At 38.1% G+C, this 22500-nt stretch overlaps 1 protein-coding gene across 1 annotated transcript in view; it reads right to left on the bottom strand.

Annotated features, from left to right (window-relative positions):
* The window catches only part of RYR3 (ryanodine receptor 3), a 3250282-nt gene that overhangs the window by 546892 nt on the left and 2680890 nt on the right, over positions 1-22500 (bottom strand). Inside the window, exon 77 of the mRNA XM_044074157.1 lies at positions 18622-18673. Coding sequence (XP_043930092.1) covers positions 18622-18673 — 52 coding nt within the window. The remainder of the gene's footprint in view (positions 1-18621; positions 18674-22500) is intronic.

Here is a 22500-nt window from a genome sequence, read left to right as displayed (position 1 = left end):
TGCCTAGTAACTACCTAGAAATATTCATAAATTTAGTGTTGCTGGTGTTATCAGTTTTATCAGCTGTGGTAGAAAGATAAAGCCCTGACTTCAGCTCAGGTGACCAAAGTTCAGTTAGCAGCTCAACTGCTTGACAGACCAGGCAGGGTGAATGGAGGGGGGGCACAGATGGCCATGCAAAGTGGAGATCCTTTGGAAGATGGAGGCATGCAACCTAGAGTTGGCTGTGTGGTACAATGAACTGCAGATGGGTGGAAGTCTTCAGTGAGCAAGTGCAAGGCAGCATCCACTTGCTTAAGTGGTAGGCATAGTGTCCCCCACAGTGACATGGGACATACTAGTGGAGTCTGTTTTATAACTGTAACACAGATGAAACAGAAAAAACACAAGTGATACACGTGACTTTTAGAAGCATTAAGTATTCAGGCACAAATGCTAAGGTAATTAATGACAGAAGCTAACATGAAGCCGAAGCGAACAGCACAGGCAAAAAGTTAGGTATCTGACATATATACCAACACATTTTGGCAATGATTTACTAGCTATTATGGAGGCTAGAGCCTTCAGGGACACAGAATGGGATATGAGTAAACATAGATTTAAAATATGCAAAACAAGTAATGTAAAATGGGTGTGCCAGCATAGCGGTATATATAAAATATTGAGTATAAGACTTGATAGAGGATAATGCAGGTTCATCTGGCTCATTTCACCAGATCACTAGATGTCAGGAGTAAAGATGGTACACAGTCTGTGAAACCAAGAACAGAGGTGAGAATGGCAAAGCATTCCCCATCACAGGGTACCTGGGCCTTCCTACCATGGACGGGGTGCAGTGGATATGCAAAAGAAAGTTAGAGAAACAAACTTGGTGTGATAAGTCAGCACAGGTTCTGAAGAAATGTAAAAGGTCACTCACAATCAAATGTAATTTTGGTGATATAGTGCTTATCAACACAGACTCACTTCTGGAGATGGAAGTAAGAGAACTATTATGGGCAATTTCAATGAACATAACATGACACCATAGTTCTGGAGATGGAAGTAAGAGAACTGTTATGGGGAATTTCAATGAACATAACACGTCAGCGTTCATAGTCTCATCCCTATCACAATCTCAACAAATGAGTTCAAATGTCTGGGACTTGAATGCTGAGGATCAACATAATAAGACTCAGAGTCTATATCTGGATAATTTGAAGAGGTGGAGAATCAAAGAAAGTGCTGGAAGTTTAGAAACACATAACAAAAGGGATATAGCTAAAGGGTGAATGTATGAGTTAGAAAAATGAAGGAAGGGTGGGAGAAGAAAATCCACTTTAATTGAAAGCTGACATAAAAAGACATAAGAAAAACAATGGAAGGCAGCAGTGGGGGCTATAACAAATTGTTAAAAAAGACCCATAAGGAGCTTGGCCCTGTGGTGCAGAGGGATGGAGTCTGAATGACCCAATTTTGATTAGTAGATTTAATACTGAATGAGTAAGGCTGGGGTGGGGGTGGAGTGAGAGGTTTACTTCAACTCACCCATCTCAGGGGAGGGTGTCATTTCAGTCTGCTGCAATGATGAATCCAGCTGCAGATGGAAACAGAGCATGCAGCAACAATGTGAATTAGCATCTCCCAAGCTGCATAAGCAGTAGTTTTCCAAGGTGTAGTTGAATCCTGGGAAGGATGTATATGGGCCTGTGCATGCCTTGCTGCCACAAGAAGGACATTGCAGGGTCCTTTCTTAAACAAGCATGCATGTAAACAGCCATGGTGCAGGTAGTTTGGCCACATCAGATAACACTTAATAATACATGGATGATGATCTCACTCTGTCGGCTCTCGCCTCCAAGGCAAGAGGAATTAATGGGCTTAATTAACCATGATTTTAAGCCTGCATAAACTAAAACACTGCTGGTGATTCCCTGCTGGGTGAGGAAAGTAAACCTATATTTTTGTCTGTTACCGATAGAGTTACTTTCTTTTTCAACTACTGCATTTTGTTTTCTGTTTTAAGAAATCTGCTTGGCCTGGTGTTTTTGTTCTATGCAACAGATAGACACTTAAATTATCTAGCCTGTAAATTTCACATGTTTTTTCATTGGTTATTTGTCTCTTGAGTGATACTTAACTATACAGTGAATTTCTGGCCCTTTGTCTTTTGGTGAAAAGATTTCAAGCCTCCATAAACTAAAGCACTGCTGGTGATTCCCTGCTAGTGTTTTCCACCCACCATCCCCTTTGTTGATATGTTTTTTTAAACCTGGTGGTTTTAGGATTCCCACCCCTAGTGTAACTTGAGCTTATTAAACTCCTCCCTTTCTACATTCGTCTTCTTCTTTCGGCTTTTCCAGGTTAGGGGTCGCCACAGCGGATCACCTGTCCGCTCACGATTGGCAGTGGAGCTTTACGGTGTCGAGTTGCCAAGCCAGGCACCCAACCTTCCACAGAAGGCACACACATTGCTGTTGATAATATTGAATTATTTATCTGCCTTTTCTTGTGCATGTATTGAAAAAGTATATTTTGCCTCTCATTGTCTGTTCTACTGGCTTACTTGATCTGAATTCATTTTCCAGCTAGCTGTTGGATAAGCAGTATATTCTTACACTCTAGCAAGCATCAAGAGGTCAGTTGGTTTTCTGTCTAGTGCACTGGGAGGTAGCCTCATATGTTTAGGTTGGTGAAACACTTGAGATTTTTGCATCAAGAAAATAAGTATATTTTGTGTCTCTATTGTACTTTTTAAATTACACTGTATTTGATCACTGCATTTTTTCTGCTTTTTTACTGTTGTGACTGCGCATTTTCTGCACTTGTTTTCAACTGTATTTAAAGCCCAGTTAGCATACTCTAGATTCAGACTGCTGAATCTAGCCAGTTTTTTTGTTACACTTGGACACTAATCCAGCCATCTTACATTAAGGAAGAGTCCCCAACACCCTTGAGGCAAAAGAGTGTGGGTTCAGCCTTGTCTGAGCTGGGGATTGCTGGAGGAAGGTTCATTGTGTACTTTCCTATTGGTAGATTAGTTTAAAACTGGTTAATTTTGGTTGTATTTAAGCCTTGCATTTGCTTGTCACTGTGCATTGTGCAGCAGGGGTTAGTGGTGCCCTGTACAGATGCAAACAATTTGAAACACAATTTTCCCTAGACAACTGTCAGTGGAACCTTCACAAGCTTCTCTATTGCACTAAAGGCAACTTAGTTGAGCACTGAGCAGTGTTGCCACATCTATCATCCACAACCCTCAATTTAACATCGCTTGATAGTCTAGCGCAAAAAACTGGCCAATCTAGCCCACTCCTTTCCCTAATAACTTGATAGTCCTTGCACAGATAATGGTGAATCTATCTCACTCCTACAGTAAAATCCTGCCATAATGGACAGACAGTTTCCCATAATATTTCTGGCCAGCCTGATTGACATGGGAATACTGAGGCAATGTAGTAATTGCCTGAAGTATACTGGCAACCATTTAATCCTACAGCAAACACCCTATGTGAAAGATGTAAGTACACTATGAGATTGGAATCACTTCTCTCATGTAACAACAAATGGGATACCAAACAGGTTGTCAGTACACACTCTTCACCTTTCACACAAACTAAAGACATGACACATAGACCCACATACATGGAGGTACTCACTAGAAGTCTACCAAAAGTTCACAGACCTCACAAATGTAAACAAAGTGCACACAATGTTACACGTATAGAATCCACTACACATAATAACATACAAATGTGTGTCAACAAATAAACTCCTAAGGCAAAACAACCCTAAACCAAATGTCCTGGTCATAGGCAACTCCATAGTGAGACACACAGATGTTCCACTCACCAGCCTGGACAAGTAGAAGGTTATGGTCAGCTGCCTGTGAGGTGCCAGGATCCGTCAGATCATGCATGCATTCAAGTCACTCAACAACAAATACCATATGACTTGGTTATAGTTCATGATGGGGTGAAAGACTTGAGATGTACCTGCTTGGATTACATGAAGAGAGATATGACTGAACTGTCAGACTATATGTCCCAAGCAGGTATGACCCTAGCCCTAAGCAGCATTCTACCTTCTCCTAGGATGATGCCACAGTATAAACAAAAAAAAAATCAACTTCCACAATTGGCTTAGCTTCTGGTGCCAGTACATAGTGATTCAGTACCTGTCAACCTGGGATGACATGGCTCCATACTAGGACCACTACTCTTCTCAGTCTTTATCAATGACCTACCCACCATCACTCCCAAGGCCACCTGCATCCAATACGTGGACGATTCTACTTTAATATGTACTGCCTCCTCCACAACTGAGCTTATGACCCTAACCCAGAATACTTTCAATGATGTAGAAAAATGGTTTGCAAACCGTCAGCTTCTATTAAACCCCAACAAAACTAAACTGCTCATCTTTTCCCCACCTGCAAATCCTCCTCACCATTCTTTACTGTAAGTTCCAGCAATGTCACAATTATATCCCTAGATACCTATCACAAAACTCCTGGGCATCACAGACGATAATGCCCTAAAAGATGATATCCATGTCAATCAAACCATCAAATCTGTCAACAAAAAACTGGGCTCCCTATACAGGATCAAACCCTTCCTCACTCCTTTTGCAAGAACCACTATTGCTCAGTCCCACCTATTTTCTACCCTCCTCTATGCCTCCCCCCTCTTCACTAACCTGAACCAAGCCACCCTCACCGAACTTGCTAGTTGTTACAACTATATTGCTAGATTTGCTACAGGTGCTACCTCTATGATCCACCATTGTATCAACCTAACTCGACTAGGATGGCTGGAGTGGCCCAGTCTTCTCCGATACAACTAACTTGTAATAACTCACAAAATACTATATCAACTCGAAAAAACACCAGCACTAAATAAGATCATCAAACCATACAGCAACCTGAGATCACTATGCTCTGCTGACAAACTGCTGGTACAAACAACTAAGAGCATAAATGTGGCTGGGGACTCTCTATTCGCCAACTCAGTATGCAAAACTTGGAATATGCTACCTGCAGAACTTACTCACCAATCCTCCTTAACCCAGTTCGAAAAAGCCTCAAACTACACTTCCAACAGCATTGGCAATGTCCCTGCTTAAACCCCGACTAATCACCAACCGCTGTTCCTGCAAACTCTCCCTAAGCATTGCAATCATATACTCTAATAAGTGTATGAATTCTTGATGGGACTTAGCCCATAACTGCATGTATTATTGTCTGAGACTGAAACCGCATGATTTTGATGTTGTCTACTATGTTTTATCTAAGTTTGTAACCCTACTGAAAACTGCATATTATACTTCTCTCTAAATGTTTCTATTGTTCCTAATGTATTTGTACTCTGTTTTCTGGAGATTTTCTCCCATGGCCTCTACTGAAAATGGACATATATCCAGTCGACTTTCCCGGTAAACAAATGTAAAACAAATAAATAAATAAACGATTGGACCTGACACCCCCACAGTAGCAAAAAAAATGAAGAACTTTCCCAAAGCTAACTTCAGACTACTAAGCAATGGTATAAAAAGTTTTATACCCCCCACATCCACAGACAACAATGACTCAGATGCCCTGTAAAAACACTTAAGCAGCTTTATAGACTTGGCTGTACCTGACCGGATCAAAACCAGGTCCTCCCAAAAAAACAAGCCACCCTGGTGGACCTCAAGTATAAACAAGAGGAAGAAATTGATGTTGAAACATAAGAGGGAGCTGACTCAGCAGAGGAAGAATTCCCTGTTCAGCTTGAATAAGCAATCAGACATCTCGTGAAATCTTCTAAAGCTAAGTCTGAAGCTAAAATAGCGTCCCTAGCTAAGGATAAGCATAAGGCATTCTTTAATTACATCTGAAACCTAAAAGGGAATGCCCAGCTTTGTGCAGAAGTGGTAACAGATGGCACCACTCATACTGTACCAGAGGAAATCGCCAACCTGCTAGCTGACAGATTTGGTGCAAACCTCACCCCCCCGACCCAACCAGCCATACTCCAATGCCTACCTGACCCCAGTCATCTGCATAGTATCTCCAGAGATCAGGTTTTATCTGCACGCTCCAAGGTCAAAAACATAGCCTTAATGGGACAAGATAACATCCAAGGATGCTTATTAAGCAATGTAAAACAGGACCTAGCAGACCCACTTAATGATCTCTTTAACCATAGACTGAGAACTGGCTTTATTCCAGCAGAGTGGAGAACAGCAACAATAATCCCCTTGCACAAAGGGGGGGCATCAACAGACCCTGGGAATTATAGACCCATAAGTCTAACTAGTCTCATCTGCAAGGACATAAGAATCATCATTGACCCTATCAATAAGGTGACCTTCAAACTCTAGACCCAACCCAAACTGGCTTCATTAAGGGTATATCATACTTATTAAACCTGGTGGACTTTTTTAAGAAAGTCACTAAAGTTCTGGATGAAGGTCAGACAGTGCATACCATCTATCATGACCTGGCCAAGGCTTTTGACACAATCTCCCACTCAGGTATCATTGAAAAACTCTTTCATTTAGGGATTAACCCTTACATCACTAGAAGAGTAGCCAATTGGCTCACCAACAGAACACATACTGTCAAAGTTGATTACTCCACCTCTACCAGTAGACCTGTCACCAGTGGCATACCACAAGGTTCTGTGCTGGGTCCTTTACTGTTTGGAATCTACTTCTCAGAAGTCCAGACTAAATTAGACAGTCTTTGGCTTATCACGTTCTCTGATGATTGCTAATTGGGTGCAATCACTGAGTCCCCCAATGATGTTAACATACTACATGAAGGAATAAAAATCACTAGAAAGATATACTCCACAGGGTAAATGTCTTGTTACCACAAAAAAAAAATAAATAATAGATAAACCAGTCCAAAATGGTAGCGAAGACAGCCAAGCACTCCGTTGATTCAAAATAGCACAACATTTATTCAAAACAAAATCAGGAACGTAGGTGAGCGCTTTCGCTTAATAGCTTCATTATTGATATTTGGAATTTTACTGAAAGTAGGGAGGGTAACTGGATTATTGCATGAGAGCAGACATAGGGAGAGAGCTCAATGAGAGAGCCTCTATAAAACCTTTCTTAAAGAGTAGGAGAGTAAAGAAATGAGTGTTTTATAGTACATATTTATTTTATTTATTTATTTTATTTTTATTTTACATTTGTTGACCGGGCTAGTCTAGCTGGATATATGTCCATTTTCAGTACAGGCCCGGGGAGAAAAGCTCCAAGGGTAAATTACAGATATAAAAAAACATATAGGAAACAGAACATGGACATTGTTAAATACAATTTTACAAAAAAAAGGCAGTAAGTAGGGAACATTAATTTAAAAATTGCAAACAAAATATCATGTAAAATGTTTTTTTTTTTTTTTTTTGTCAGAAAGCATACATATAAAGTTACTGTAAGGATAGAGAGGATAGAAGAGGAAGGAGTGAGTTAACCTGGGTTGGTGCAGGAGCATAGCCAGTGTTTGTTGAGATGATTTTTTACTTGTTTTTTAAAAAGTGAGAGAGAGAGCACAAAGATGTGATGTCAGAGGGTAATTTATTCCACATTTTTCCAACAGAGTTGGAAAAGAGGCAATCTGCAGCAGAATTTTTAGGTTTGGTAATATTTATCAGTAGCTTGTTGGAAGAACGTAGATGCTTCAGGTTATTGTAAGGTGAAATGAGGCTAGTGAGTATGGGTGTTTTAGTTGGTTGGTATAGGATTGTATGAGCTATTTGGAATTGTTGAAATAGGAGTTGGTTAGGGAGTTCAAGCCAACCTAGTTCTCTTACGTTCAGGCAGTAGTGAGTTTTAAATGGGGTTCCTGTTGCAAATCGAGCAATATTATGGTAAGATTGTGTTAGTTTATTGATATTGTTTTTGGAGAGGTTAGTGAATAAGGCAGATGCATATAGTAGAGAAGAGGTTAGATGGGATCTGGCTAAGATTGTCTTTGCGTCTGGTGAAAGGAAGGCTTTGATTCTGTAAAGGAAACCTATTTTCTTATTAACTAATTTGATAGTATTGTTGATGTGCGTATCAAAGCTGAGGTTGATGTCAATGGTTATTCCTAGTAGTTTGGTAGTCGTTTCTGGGAAAATAATGGTGTTGTCAATGGAAGTAAGAGTAAAGTTAAGAGGGGTAGATCTATGGGAAGGTGAGAACAATAGCAGTTTGTTTTTTTTAGGGTTGAGCAGTAGGCAGCGATCAGTGAACCACTGCTCGACAGTAGTAAAAGCTTTTTGTGTGATAGACTGTAGTTCAGTTTGTGTATTGGCAGAGCAGATAATAGTAGAATCGTCAGCATATTGTATGCAAATAGTGTTTGGGATAGATAGATGGAGGTCATTTATAAAGATAGAAAATAAAAGGGGGCCTAGGATAGAGCCTTGAGGAACTCCCAATGAGATGGGGAGGAGACTAGATAAAGTATTTTTCCAGAGAACTGCTTGCTGACGGTTTTCTAGGTAAGACCTAAACCAAGTTAAGGAAGGAGGATCAAGTGAGAGTGATTTAAGAATATGCAGAAGAAGTTTATGGTTAACCATGTCGAAGGCTTTAGATAAGTCTATGAAGACTGAAGATGATAGGATGTAGTTGTTAAGGTTACAATTAATGGAGTTGGTAAAGGAGAGTAAGGCTGTAGTAGTACTATGTGAAGGTCTGAATCCATGTTGGCAGTTAGCAAGTAGGTTATTGTGTAGGAGGTGGTTAAGGAGTTGTTTGTGAATAAATTTTTCCATAATTTTAGCTATAGGTGATAAGAGTGCTATAGGACGGAAATTAGAGAGGTCGTTGGATATATATTTAAAAAAATGTATGAATTTATATCAGATGTATATGAACTTGTTTTTTTTATCATATGCTTATACTGTTTTTAGCCTGAGAAGCGCTTTCATATATATTCCTGTGTTTTATACCTTTAATTTAATAAGTTAGACAGAAGCTCACTTATGATTGGATAACAGGAAGTTTGAATTTATTTATAAACGATCTTGTATGTTGAATTGTATTAAGGTCTAATGAAGCTATTAAGCGAAAGCACTCACCTACGCTCCTGATGTTGTTTTGAATAAATTGTGTGCCATTTTGAATCAACGGAGTGCCTGGCTGTCTTCGCTACCATTTTGGACTGGTTTATACTACATGAAGGGCTAACACAGACAAATGCCTGGTGCCAAAGCCACAGTCTAAAACTAAATGCAAATAAAATACATTATTATCCCATTTGGCAAAGTAGAATTCCCTGCTAACTAGAGTACTGACAATACCCCTTAAGCACAAACCCAGTGGTGTGAGACCTAGGAACACAGGTAGATAGAAATCTGAACTTTGACCACAAAGTTTCCTCTATGGTAAGGAAAGCATTCTACATTGTGCACCTCATAAGTAAGGGCATCATATCCAGGTCTAAGGATGTTATAGCCCCACTCTACTCAACCCTCATTAGACCAATAGAGTACAATGCTCATTTTTGCATGCACCTCAACAGACACCTGCAGCAGCTGGAGAGACCACAGAGGTTCCTCACCAAAAAAATACAGAGCCTCCCACCCATAACATATGTGAATTGACTAAAAGCCCTGTCACTCTACTCTGCATCATAAGGCTACTGAGATGAGACTTGTGCCTGGCCTACAATGCAGTCACCAACCCTGGCCTGATGGATATGCTTCACTTACACAAATCTAACGGCACAAGAGTCACTCACTCTAGGGATCTTAACCTAGCCTGTAACATTAACAGAGCATGCTGGATAGACAAGTATGTCTCCCAGAGATAGATGCTCCTCTGGACCAAACTTCCAATTCAAGTGAAGCTGAGCTCCTCACTGACCCTATTCAAGCATAACTTGGACAAATGGATGGGAGACTGCAAATTCATCCCGGGGGTGGCACCCATGTCTCTCATGGACAAGGGGAGTCGGTGCTGACCATAGACTAGCTCTGTAAAGTATGTTCACTTAATACGGACAGATGGGGCAACTTGGGATTAACATGGCTAGGCTTATAAAATAAAACAAGTTTGTATAGGTTATATTCACTGCAGTACTGTTTACTTGTAGCAAACAGCTCAATAAAATTGGAAGCAACTAAATTGAAATTCTGGATAAGTTAAAAATTAGGAGAGCAAATTATAAGGTACTTTTATGTTTATCTTTTGATGGAACAGCCTTTACTACCAGCTATCTGTTTATCTTAGAACAAAGTTATCTTAATGCTGAAGAAGGAAGAAACAGAACTTAAGTACTCTCAACCAGCTCTATGAAATTTAATATGACCATGACAACTATATGACATGTATACATTTCACTTGATATTTATTATGCTCAAATAAGTTGTTTTAAGTTATCTATCAGCAGTATTATGGGTTGTCTCTTAAATCTTGCATGGCAAACAGACCGATGAGTGCATTTTATAGGAAAAATAAAATAAAAGATAGCTTCTTTTTGTTTTTAAGCAAATGGATACATTTGCAATCCTTAGGGTGACAGTTACTGAATACTAGTAAGACTGTATACATTCTAGGCCACAGACTATAGGTTCATAGGTAGGTACTAGGTTATCGGCCCAAGGGCCTACGTAAGCCTAGCCAGCAAGGTTCCATAGCTTACACCACCCAAGAAAGTTATTTTCCTGTGCCACTGTCCAGCAGAGACACAGAAGTGATCCCCGGGATGTATTTCCTATTTCCCATCCACTCATCAAGATTTTTCTTGAAGAGTGCTAATGAAGAACTTTGCTTGACATAGATGGGTAGCTTGTTCCAGAGTATAGAAAGTCTCTGGGACAGGAATCTATACCGCCAGCATGCCCTGTTTATAGTTTTCAAAGAAGATTTGTCCAAAGAAGATAAGGTCAGATATTATGTGGGTAAACTGAATTTAAATATTGAATATAGATGGTCTCCTGAGTTGTATAATGGGGAAAACCATATCTGTCCTGGGATGATTAAAACTGGTGGGAGGGGAGCTTCACACCTTAGCTCTGTGATGCACAATGGAATGATGGAAAGGATATGAGTATGAAGCACAGCTTATGTCAGTCATGTTTCAAGAGTCAAAGTTAAGAAGAGAGTCTACACTAGAATACACATTTATTTTCTGAAGTCAATGATCTTCCAGAATACATTACTGAAAAATAACATTACAGAATTAATACCCCTGTTGGTATTCTGATAAGTGAGGCTGACTAAATGGTTAAAAAAAGAAGGAGCATACTGTGGACTGGATGGCTGAATGACGTTAAATGTTTAGACTGGTGTATATGACAACATATTAGATACTGTTTTCTATTAATGTCTTGAAGTTGATCCCTTGACTATGTTGCCTGCAGGTAAATGTGAGGTGCTCATGAGCTGACTGGCATAAAGGAGGTGAGTAATAGATAAGGACAGATAATAAGACTTCACACAGTATGGGCATAAGGACAGACACAACAGACTTTGGGAAGTGTGACAATTACAGGAGGGTGTGATAGGAAAACAAGGATGATTTTTTTCAGCATTACATTATGTTAAGGTAATAGATCAGGCATGATTACTTGTATGCAATAGAGGGTCCATAAGAAAGTGGGAAGAAAGCAATAGAATTATACTATTTATTTATGAATTTATTTATTTACTTACTTCCTATTTCTGAACCGGTTAGGTGGGCAAGTCTGTTGACCCTTTTCAGCTATGACCCAAGCTCAGAGAGCAGTTAAGAAAAACATAATACAATGGTAGTGAGTTTTACACAGTTATTCAATTGTCAAATAGTCAAAATTTATATCACTGACAATATGACATACTTTGCAAATACAATGAAAGTTTTATAAAGAATAGAACATACACTGCAGATACAAAGAAAAAAATCATATAGTATATACAGCTAGTTATATTAATACCATTGCAGAAGATTACAAAAGTAAAAGTGGGAATCTAATGGAAGAAATTCTTGTTTTGGATGATGGCATAAAGAAATCAGTGTTTTTCCATAATAGCAAACATCATATAATGGGATATCAGCTAAAGCAGAGAGGCATAGAGCTACGATTATTAGTAGGAAGCATTTTAATTTACAGAGAGATTTGGCAGCCTATCAGAAAGGAGAGGCCTATCCACTTAAATCAGATCCACCAATTATGACAGAAGACTCTCCGCCCATGTTAGAGTACATTAATGACACTAGTAATGGAAGTAATAAAACAATGAAGCCTTCCAATGAGATTATAACAGCACCTCAAACTTTGGCACTGATTCATCCTTTAACACATTCTTCTGAAGGAAATAATAAAATGATGACAATAAAAGCAAAAATTGTATTTTGAGGCCACAGCAAGGGAATCTAAAGGGACTCCTTCTACTCAACTGACTGCTCCTTTTTTATCCTATCCATCGGGAAAGACGATGACACCCAGTTAGCACAGAACCAACAACTCCAAAGGGAAAGGCAGAGGGAAGAATCAGAAAAAGATTTAAATTTTGATATGAGGGTGTTAAATCTGAGTGACATAGCCCTTGAAACCAAGCATTTAAAGATTTTGGATAAAGTATTTTCCTTTACTCCCAATTGTGACCAAAACAATTATAGATTTCAGGTTATATTTAAGAAAGCTTAGCCTACATTATATATTACATGACATTCCCCATTACCAGGATGATTTGAAAAAGCCACACAAGAGAAGCATGTACAATCCGGTATTACATACCATGCTTCAGGTATTTCAGCAACAATGTAAAGCTGAATTTAGAAATAAGTTGGGGAAGAAATCTAGAGCATTTAATATTTCCATTGGAGTAAAGAAAGCTTTTTAATGGTTGTCATCTAATAAAATATCAGAATTGGGTCTATATTACTAGACCGAAAGATCACAACAGCGAATGTATGTACATCGACACATGTACGTCGATGTACATACTAAGTGAAACACCTAAACGGCGAAAACCAGAACGCCGAACGTGTTTCATCATCATAATGCGCCACACAGGAAGGTAAAATCTAAACTAAAATATTAAATTAATTAGCTTTTGCAGGGGGGCAAGCCCCCCTGCACCCCCCCCTACTTAAACATACCAACTCCGAGACTGCACTACAGTGGGGAAAAGGATATATTTCCTTATCCGCACCATCGTGCTGCTGGCTACGAAACACATTCGGCGTTCTGGTTTTTGCCGTTTAGGTGTTTCGCTCTGTATGTACATTGACGTAAATGTGTCAATTTACATAATCGCGCTGTTGTGATCTTTCGGTCTAGTAATATAGACCCTCAGAATTATGAAGGTGGATAAAGATAGTACCATTGCAGAGATGAATCATGTAGATTATACTGAGGCTATCCATTCTCTATTAGCAGACAATACCTGTTTTGAAACCAGCACGAAGGTGACTGTCATGGAATGCTTCAGAGAAATTGATAGCTCGTCATTAAATCTCCTATACCAATAGGAAATTAACCAAAAAATCTATGAATATATGAAAATTGATTTGTCTAAAATGGCAGGACTGTTTGGTATCCCCATGGTACATAAAAACTGTTCCAAACCACCCTTCAGGCTGGTGGTAGCAGTGGACCACTTTAAAACAGAAGCGGTTTTCAGCTACCTAGATTATTTACTTAATTTGATAGTACAAGCATCGGAATATTATTTGCGAGACTCATGAAATTTGCTTGAATTATGTCAGAAAGTTCAGAATGTATCATGTGACTGGTGGCTGAATTTATTGGATGTAGTCTCCATATACACATGTATTGATCAACAGATTGGTATTGAGGCTGTGAGAGAATATCTAACTTATTTCTCTAAGTTCACCCCTGGCTGAATAAATGCTATTTGCTCTTTACTAATGGTAGTATCATAAAATAATTTTTTCAGCTTCTTGGGACGGATTTATAGACAGATAAGTGGCGTGGCAATGGGAGATAAAGTGGCTCCAGTTTTTGCTAATCTGGTAATGGCCCGATGGGAGAAAAAACATCTGAAAGAACATGTTTTGTTTGGAAAGGCCATTTGTGCCAGAGATTTATAGAAGACTTGATTTTCATTTGGAGTGGCACTGAGAGAGAATTTGATCAGTTGTTTGAATTTATGAATAACAGCACACCGTTTCTGCAGTTCACTAAGAGTGGATATGGGAAGAGTATAAATTATTTTGATCTCACTCTGACTTTGACAGATTGGGACAATTCTATTTCCAGCAATATTTTTTGTAAAGGAACTTTTGTCAGTCAGTACTTACACAGATGCAGCCTTCATCCTTTTCATATGAAAAGAAACATTGTCAAAGGACAATATATTAGGCTGAGGAGATTGGCTAGCAAAGATCTGGTATATCAGGAGAGATCAAATTATTAAGTTTTTTGTAGAGAGATATTATGAACTGTATTGGCTTCTGAAAATAGAAGAGGAGGTCAATTTGCTGATACTGACTTCAGCTAAGCCTATTCTGAGAAGACCAGTAGCTTTGGATCCATTTGTTGATTTAGACACACCTACTAGTGTGGAACATCATCCGATTGGCTTCCAATTTGCATTTCCCATTCAAATTTCTATAGACATGAAGGTTATTAGAAATATTATTGCCATCAATTGGAAAATTGTTCTTGGTAATGTCAATTTGGCAAATATCTTAGGTCAAGGTCCATGTTTCACTTATAAAAAGATACACAATGTTTGAAGTATCTTGGAGAGAGTGCCATCAAGAGATAAAGAAGGGAAACACACAGTTGGAACATTTAAATGCAGACATTGTAAACAATGCCTCTTCATTAATAATTCCAGTTATATTAACCTAAATTCTCATGGCATTGTTTTTACATTGAAGGGCAGGTTTGACTGTGGGTCACAAGGGGTGGTATATCTTGCTACCTGCGATTCCTGCCCTTGCTTTTATATTCAAAAGAGGATTGGGGTTCTTAGAAGAAGAATTTACGAACATTCTTTGGCCATTAAAAAGAAGGACATGGATAATGCACTGGCCAAACATGTTTGTGAGTGAGTATCTTTTAAAACATTCACCTTTTTTGTCATTGATGCCATCAGTCAGGATTTGTTAAGAGGGGACTATAACAGTTGATTAGAATGTGTTGAGTCAATTTGGCAAAAAAGATGTAGAGCTGACCAATGAACAGGTTTGAATAATTTTATTAATATTAAATGTTTTACTTTAGATCAGAGACTATAATATTATTTCTATAATGTATTCATTGTTTGACCATTATCGTATAATGTAGGTCAGCGAAGGAAATGATTCCTAATTTTTAAATTAGCAATTTCTTTGGTTGGTATTAGAAACCTTGTATTTTTTTATCATGGATATGTGATTTTACCTCAGAGAGTTAAATTGGATTTTATACATTTTTTAGTTAGATTCTGAAGAAGTTTTGTACTGCATAATTAAAGAATGAAAGCGCTCAACAGATTTTCCTGTGTAAATATCCAGTTTTTGGGACAGTGGAACTTGTTTTCTTTAATTCAGGTGTGCGTGGTTTCACACTGTTTTTCATACTCTTTTTTAAACTATATTAAAAGTCATGTGACAATCAAAAACATCTATTCCTACCTTAAAATTAATATTTTTACATGAAAGGTTCAGTTTCTGTCATAAAAAGTAAATATAGAAGGTTTTTCCCTGAAGGGAACTTATGAACATAGAAATGGAAAGTGTTTTTTTTTAACAAACACCATCTTTATTAAATTATCACATATGATATAGGCAATCTTACATTTATATAAATGAAAAAGAAACAAAATGGACGCAACTTTAGTTGTAAACATTATGCATTACAGACACCACTGAAACAACTGTAGTCGCAAATATTACACATCACTTATAATCTATCCAGTCAGTTAAGCATTATATAGCCCATTTAAATCCTGCCTTCTTTTAAACCTTGTTCCTTCCCTGCATATACAGTTTCCACAATTCCCATTTTTTTTCCTATGTAGTTTGCTCCTTCCCTTTTCTAAAGATCCCAATTACAGTTTTTTTACCTCTGTTAGTATAGTCATTACTTCTAGTAAAGTTGGTTTAGACTTCAGTTTTAATTTTCTAGTAATTGCTTTTTTGGCAGCCACCATAATTAGACTCAGCAAGGCTTTACTATGTCTAGGTAATTCAGATTCTGTATCACAGCTCAAAAAAAATCATCTCCCCAGCCAATCCAATCTGCTCACCCAGCATCCCTGACAGAGCAGCCTGCAGAAAACCTTTAAAGTCTGCCAACTTTTACATTCCCATAAAATATGCTCCCAACCACCTCTTTCTTCCCCATCATACCGCCAATATTTGCTATCCACCTGGAGTCTACTTGGGGTATAAAAATACCTATGTAAACACTTCCAGGCAAGATCCTAAATCTTCTAGATTTTGTTGCATATTTGGGAGATATATACATATATCCTCCCATTGTCTCTTTGTGAATTGTTTATCCTGTCTTTCTTCCTAGAAATGGAAAGTGTTAGCTGACAGTTGATCCTCAAAAACCTGCAAGAAGGGCACTCTCCTTAGTGGTAGGAAAGATCTGAAGGGTTTAACGCATAAACCACTCCTTTTAGTTAGTTCAGACTGCGCTGACTAACAGTTTGGGTGTGTGGAAGGTACGCTTAAGCTTTGGAAGTTGGCTGGTTGCTATATTCTGAGCAGAATCTAAGCTGTATAGCTAAGGCTACTGCAGCAGTGATAATAATAATGAACGTGTAAGATTACACAACGTTGATTTTTGCCTCAGATGAAGGAAAAGATGCTATACTGTTCCTCACATTCTCATAAGAGGTAAGTATAACTTTAACAAGTGAACTTAACAATTGAGAATTCTAAAAATATGTGTTGCAGAAGAATACTTATCCCACAAATCTTCCAAAGGCTTTCTCATTCTTGTCAGAAGGGGAGGAATTGCCATTTACTAGATGTTTAGTAGCAGCTGGGTGTACCATTGAAATCACTGCTGGGTCTGAAAAAAAATGTACAATCTATGTGCTTTATTGGAACCAGCAGGCTGGCTATCAGGCAAGTTACAGGTTGTAATAAATACATCCTCCAATGCTGATAGAACAATGCTGATAGAATTGGAGCAGGTTCAAGAAATTCTAGTTGTAATAAATCACAGTATTTCTGATATAACTGATTCAATCTGAAATAAATAAATCACAATAGTTCTGAAATAATTGATGCATTATCAATATTGTTCCAGACAAAAGAAAATCATTCCAAGGCACTGTCCAAAGCAACAACAGTGTATGATTTTTACATGTGGCTAGTTTTATTTTAAACAAATCACTCGTCCAGAATAACTGATAAAGATACAGACACGCACCTAACTTTTTCTTTATTTTTTGACAAGAATTTCTGAAGAAGCAGATGTACTTTTGTCAGGACAAAAACCTCCCTAGGGACAGGTGTTCCAGTCTGGCTAGACACAGATAATCCCTGTTCCTTTTCCCAAGACTGACAAGGGTGGTTCTTCTTTGCCCAACAAGTGTGCACCAACAGCCACAGAGGAGATGTCGAACCTGCAGTCCATGGTGGCTGTAGGAACTACATCAGAGGGGGCCAAGAAAAAAGATAAATGGTCCGGGTAACCAGAAGTGACGACAGCATAGTCACCCATCAGCAGATGAGGTAATTGAGAAGCCTGCCAAAGTGGCAATATATACTTAGAAATCTTTTTCTTTTTGTGGTTGGAAGAAGGAAGAATGGAGTAACAGACAGATGTTCCAAGCATAAAAAGATGTCTGAATCCCTGAAACAGGTAAGCAAGGAAAAACATAGCTATTTTTTCCACCAAAAACACAGTGAAAAGTTTTAGCAACATTTTTTCTCAGAAGTAAAAAGCAACACTCCTGTTAAAAAGCTGCTAAAAGTCTTGTGAAAAAAACACTTTTTCCTAACTTAAAATTAATAATTTCACAGAAAACTTTTCCCGTAAAAATAAAAGTTTCTTCTCTAAAGGGAACTTATTTGCCCAGCAACGGAAAAGTATTAGCTGGCTATTGATCCTCAAACACCTGCAAGAGGAGTGCTCTTCTGCAGCAGGAAAGCTATGAAGGTTTTGGAGGCCAAGCCACTGTTTTTCTTCAGCTCTGTTCGATCTAGGTAATGGTTGGACATGTGGAATGTGGCCTTAAGCTTTGGAAGTGGGCTGACTGTTATATCTAGCTGGATATAACCCATATGACCAATAGATATTGCATCAATGATCAAGTGATGAACATGATGTGGTTACTGATAAGGTATTCTACCATGGAAAGGGGAAACCCTTATACCTGGGTTGGGGATTGCTGTACCCTGTGGGATAGGGAAACAAATGTGTCACCTGGGGACCAGAAGGGCTGAAGATTCAGGCTGAGAATGGCTAAAAAGGGCAGCATTACTGCTAAGTTACATTAAATAAACTGAAATTTGGTAATATGCGAAAGTTATTACCTTACAAATTTGCAGTGATTTTTATTTTGGTTTGTTCAGCAGATTTTGCATATTAAGAAAACTGTGAAATATGCTGCTTATAACTTTCAGTATTAGAATCATGACTTGGCTCTCTGAATGTAACTAACTCCATGTATTCAATAGTATATCAACGATATACCTTACTAAACATTTTTAAAATTGTATCATAAAATGACCAACTATATCAAAGATGAACTGACCTTTGCCATCATAGCTGCATAGGCAATATATAGGGGGTCTTCCTCCAATTTGCTGAAAAGAAAAATTAATAAATAAATAAAACTGAAAATCAGAACTCAGTACACAGTCTACAAAGTTTTGCATTCAGTATCAAGCATGAAACATACAGATTTACGTACACACACATATAAAACGATGGTTTATTAATTCAAAACAATGTCTAGTGAGGAGTCGTGCTCTTCACTGCATACATGTTTTAATACTACTTACATAAATGACTGTAATTAATCTAGATTGAGTCTTCTTGGAATAACCACTGTACACTCTATGTTCATTTCTTGAGCTATGAGTAGGCCTATACTATCAGGAATAAAACTGATTCAATAAAAATGAGGTGGAAGATGTCCTCCTCCTCTTACTAATCCCCTCTACAATTCTTCCTCTGTGATAAATGCATAATAATAATATTGCTGGGTGTGATTTTATGATGCTTGTTGTATCATAACTCTTCAGTATCAAATTCTTTCCCTCAGTCTCAAATGGGTCATTGGGATGGTTAGGGGTGCCATTCCTCATAACCCTTACGTTAAATAGATGAATCACTAATGATGCAAAGTGTGTCACCAAGGCAGAAGGTTGTTGTTGTCTTTCGGCTTTTCCCGGTTAGGGGTCGCCACAGCGGAACTCCAGTCCGCTAATGATTGGCAGTAGATTTTCACGAACGCCAAGGTGCCAGCTCGACGTTCAACCGTCAACGAAGGCACGCCCATTTACGCATGTCTTTCGAATGCCCACCCAACCGCGGGGAAGACATGCAGACTCCACACAGAAGGCACTCCCCGCACTCCAGCCGAGAATCGAATGGGAGAATCTCTTGTTTTGAGGCAACAACGCTACCGCTGCACCATCGCGAAGTACTAGGTATGGCAACATATTTGCTGTTCAAACTCCCATAATTAATACTATGAGGAGACCCTGCCTCGATCTCAACACTCACACTATTTTCATTTCTGGCCTTGTATTGAGATAGCTTATAGAAGGGATGTTCTATCTCATAACTTATTATTGGCTGCCTTGGTTTCGGAAAACAGCTGATTAGGGTGAATGCATTAGTGCAGCTGTAAGCAAAAAAAAAAAAAAAAAATACACCTCTTAGCAGCCTGTGTGAGAATATTGTTTTACAGTGCCACCTAGTGAACACTAGCCAAAAGTTCAACCTGCAACTTAAGGTATTATGATTATCATTATGTTTCTATCAAGGGATAAAATCTAGGAAAATGCATGCTACAACAGCTTGACTTCCACCCTTGTATAATAACCGGAATGGCAAATCACAAAAGTAAATCCACTGTATTGCTACATAACCAACAAGTTTATTTATGTATTTATTTATTATGCACTTGCTTTCTAGGAAAGTCTGACTGAGTGTATACCCATTTTCAATGGAGCAACGAGGAGAAACACTTCAACATTAAAAATAAGTTTTACAGATGAATATTAGACACAAAAACAATACATAGAAGTGCATCAGGATATGGAATATGGTAGAATTATAGCACTAATAAGGTATCATAAAAACCTATGCACACATAGTTTGCAGTTAGGTAACAAAAGAACATCGGAAATTATAATACAATTTGCACCTTACTGCTAAGGAGATATACCAAAACAACAGCAACATAATATATTTGTATATTTTCTTACTTAAATATCAGAAGGACATCAGAAATAGAAGCAGGCATTATATAGCACTCAGAGGATATGGAAGAACACAATGGCATTGTACAGTTGCATTGTCCCACTGCTGCTTAGGAGCAAGGCATTATGACTAGAACAATAGTTTGTATGTTTTGAGCCTTAAAGATGTCACAAAGTACATATACTCAGTCTGGTGCAGTTATAACAAGGAAGAAAGTGTAATTAAGATTTTACATATAAGTATGTTGAATTTTGGACTAACTATATATAACTGGCAGTCAGTATCTGCTCATATTGTAACTGCCTATATTAGGTGCTTGTCATTTTCAGGAGTGATTACTATATGTCTGCATACATGCTCTGCATGTTAGGATAAAACAGTACCGTCTTGTGATGGTGAGCTAAGCATGTGTTTTTTTAAAATATTGTTTTTATTCAAAGAAGAACTATGTGTGAAACCCTGGTAAAGCTTGTATTGTTATCAGTTGTTTTATAAAAACGCACTTACTACCGTGTTCTTCCTTTTGAGACATGTTTCTTTGGTTATAGTCTACCAAGAAGCCCGTGGGCAAGTTACGCTGGCATCAGTGAGTATGTGCAGATCTATGAATTCTGCAGGGACAATTTTAATTGTGTTTTGAAAATGAGAAAGTTCATAATTTGTAAGTGATGGGTTTATTCATTGTTACTAGGCAGAACAGGATAATGAGTAAGAACTCTCTAAGAGAATAAGTACTTGTAGCACTAAAATGTAAAATATTGCTTGTTTAGGAAGTGCTTAATGCATCCTAGTTAAGACATGATCTCATAACTGCATCAGGTTTCAAGCTTTACAGTAAAGAATTTACAGGAATGTCTGATTATACATCATTGACTACGTCCCTGCTACGTGATTCAGTGACACCCACAAAAATGACAAATACCAGTCAGTGAGTGGGAAGATGGTATCATGTCCACTTTTTGTGGGAGTAGAGCCTTCAACCCTCACCTTCAGTACAGGACTTCTTTATCCTCTACCACTGGATTTAACATATTTAACTCTGAGGTCCCTGTATGCCAAGGATAAATCACCAGTTACTTAAATCTTGTTCTAACAGATAACAGAAGATGTTGCTGGCATCTGGCACAATCATCTATTCATGTACTTCTAAAAAAAAAAAAAGTAAAGAACATAATTCAAGAAATGCATGTTGAGGAGTGTCCCTCCCTCTTTCCAGGAAAAACATGGAAGATAGTTGATCTCTCTAGTCTTCATTCATGTTCAAGGGTAGCCACCAAATAAAAATAAATGAGTAGGTGCTGTTCAAGGACCACAAAATGCTACTGCTGTTTACTGTAATTAGATATCTGTTGATTAAGCTATTCAATGATTATCAGTTCTAATACCTGGAGAAGGCAGATGTGTTTCTGCTTATACAGAAGATGTGGATAAAATTAATTCACTCTGTTCAACAATGTATTTGGGCAGAGAATTGGCAACATTTATAAAACTGGACAGAAAAGCATGGTATCAGAAACTCATTGATGGATACTGAAACCATGATTTCACTGAGAAAATACCATGTAGTACTAGCTTTTTACATTTTTATGACTGGAAACAAAAAAATGCTGGACGCAAACCAACTAATGGCATACACTTAGATTTTAACAAAACATTTGACTCTACACCATGAAGAATACTAAGAAAATGCTGGGACTAGTTTTGAGAATTAAATCTGTTGACGAGTAGGCAGTGCGTTAGATGAATGTTCAGTCTACTGCTGAAACAGTAAAGAAAGGATTACCTCAGGGACCTGCATATGTTTGGTAGTTCAGAAGGAAATTTTACCAATATTCATTTTCTGTTTGTGTATTAGAAAAGACCAACTGTGCAGAGTGAATTGACAATGGAAACCTGAACAAAAATCTCCAAACAGTCAGTTTCTAGATTAACCAATGTATTCAGTGTATAGCAAAGATTACAACACAAGTAGAGGTGAATATAATGCAATTCAGTTCTTTAAACAGTCTAAAAACAGATCAAGAGTGTAACATACATACATTAGTAAAACAGTAGGGTGAACATACCTGAAAGAAACATATGATTCAGGCAAGTAAATTGTAGGCATGTGCATACAATGTTGTTGTTTGTGTTTCAGGTTTTCCTGGTTAGGGGCCGCCACAGCGGAACTCTGGTCCGCTAATGATTGGCAGTTGTTTTT

Source organism: Protopterus annectens, chromosome 6.part0 (assembly GCF_019279795.1).
Source record: "Protopterus annectens isolate FY-2018-M chromosome 6.part0, PAN1.0, whole genome shotgun sequence".
NCBI lineage: Eukaryota > Metazoa > Chordata > Ceratodontiformes > Protopteridae > Protopterus > Protopterus annectens.
Note: the sequence above shows the minus strand (reverse complement) of the source record. Positions and strands in the feature narration are given on the sequence as shown.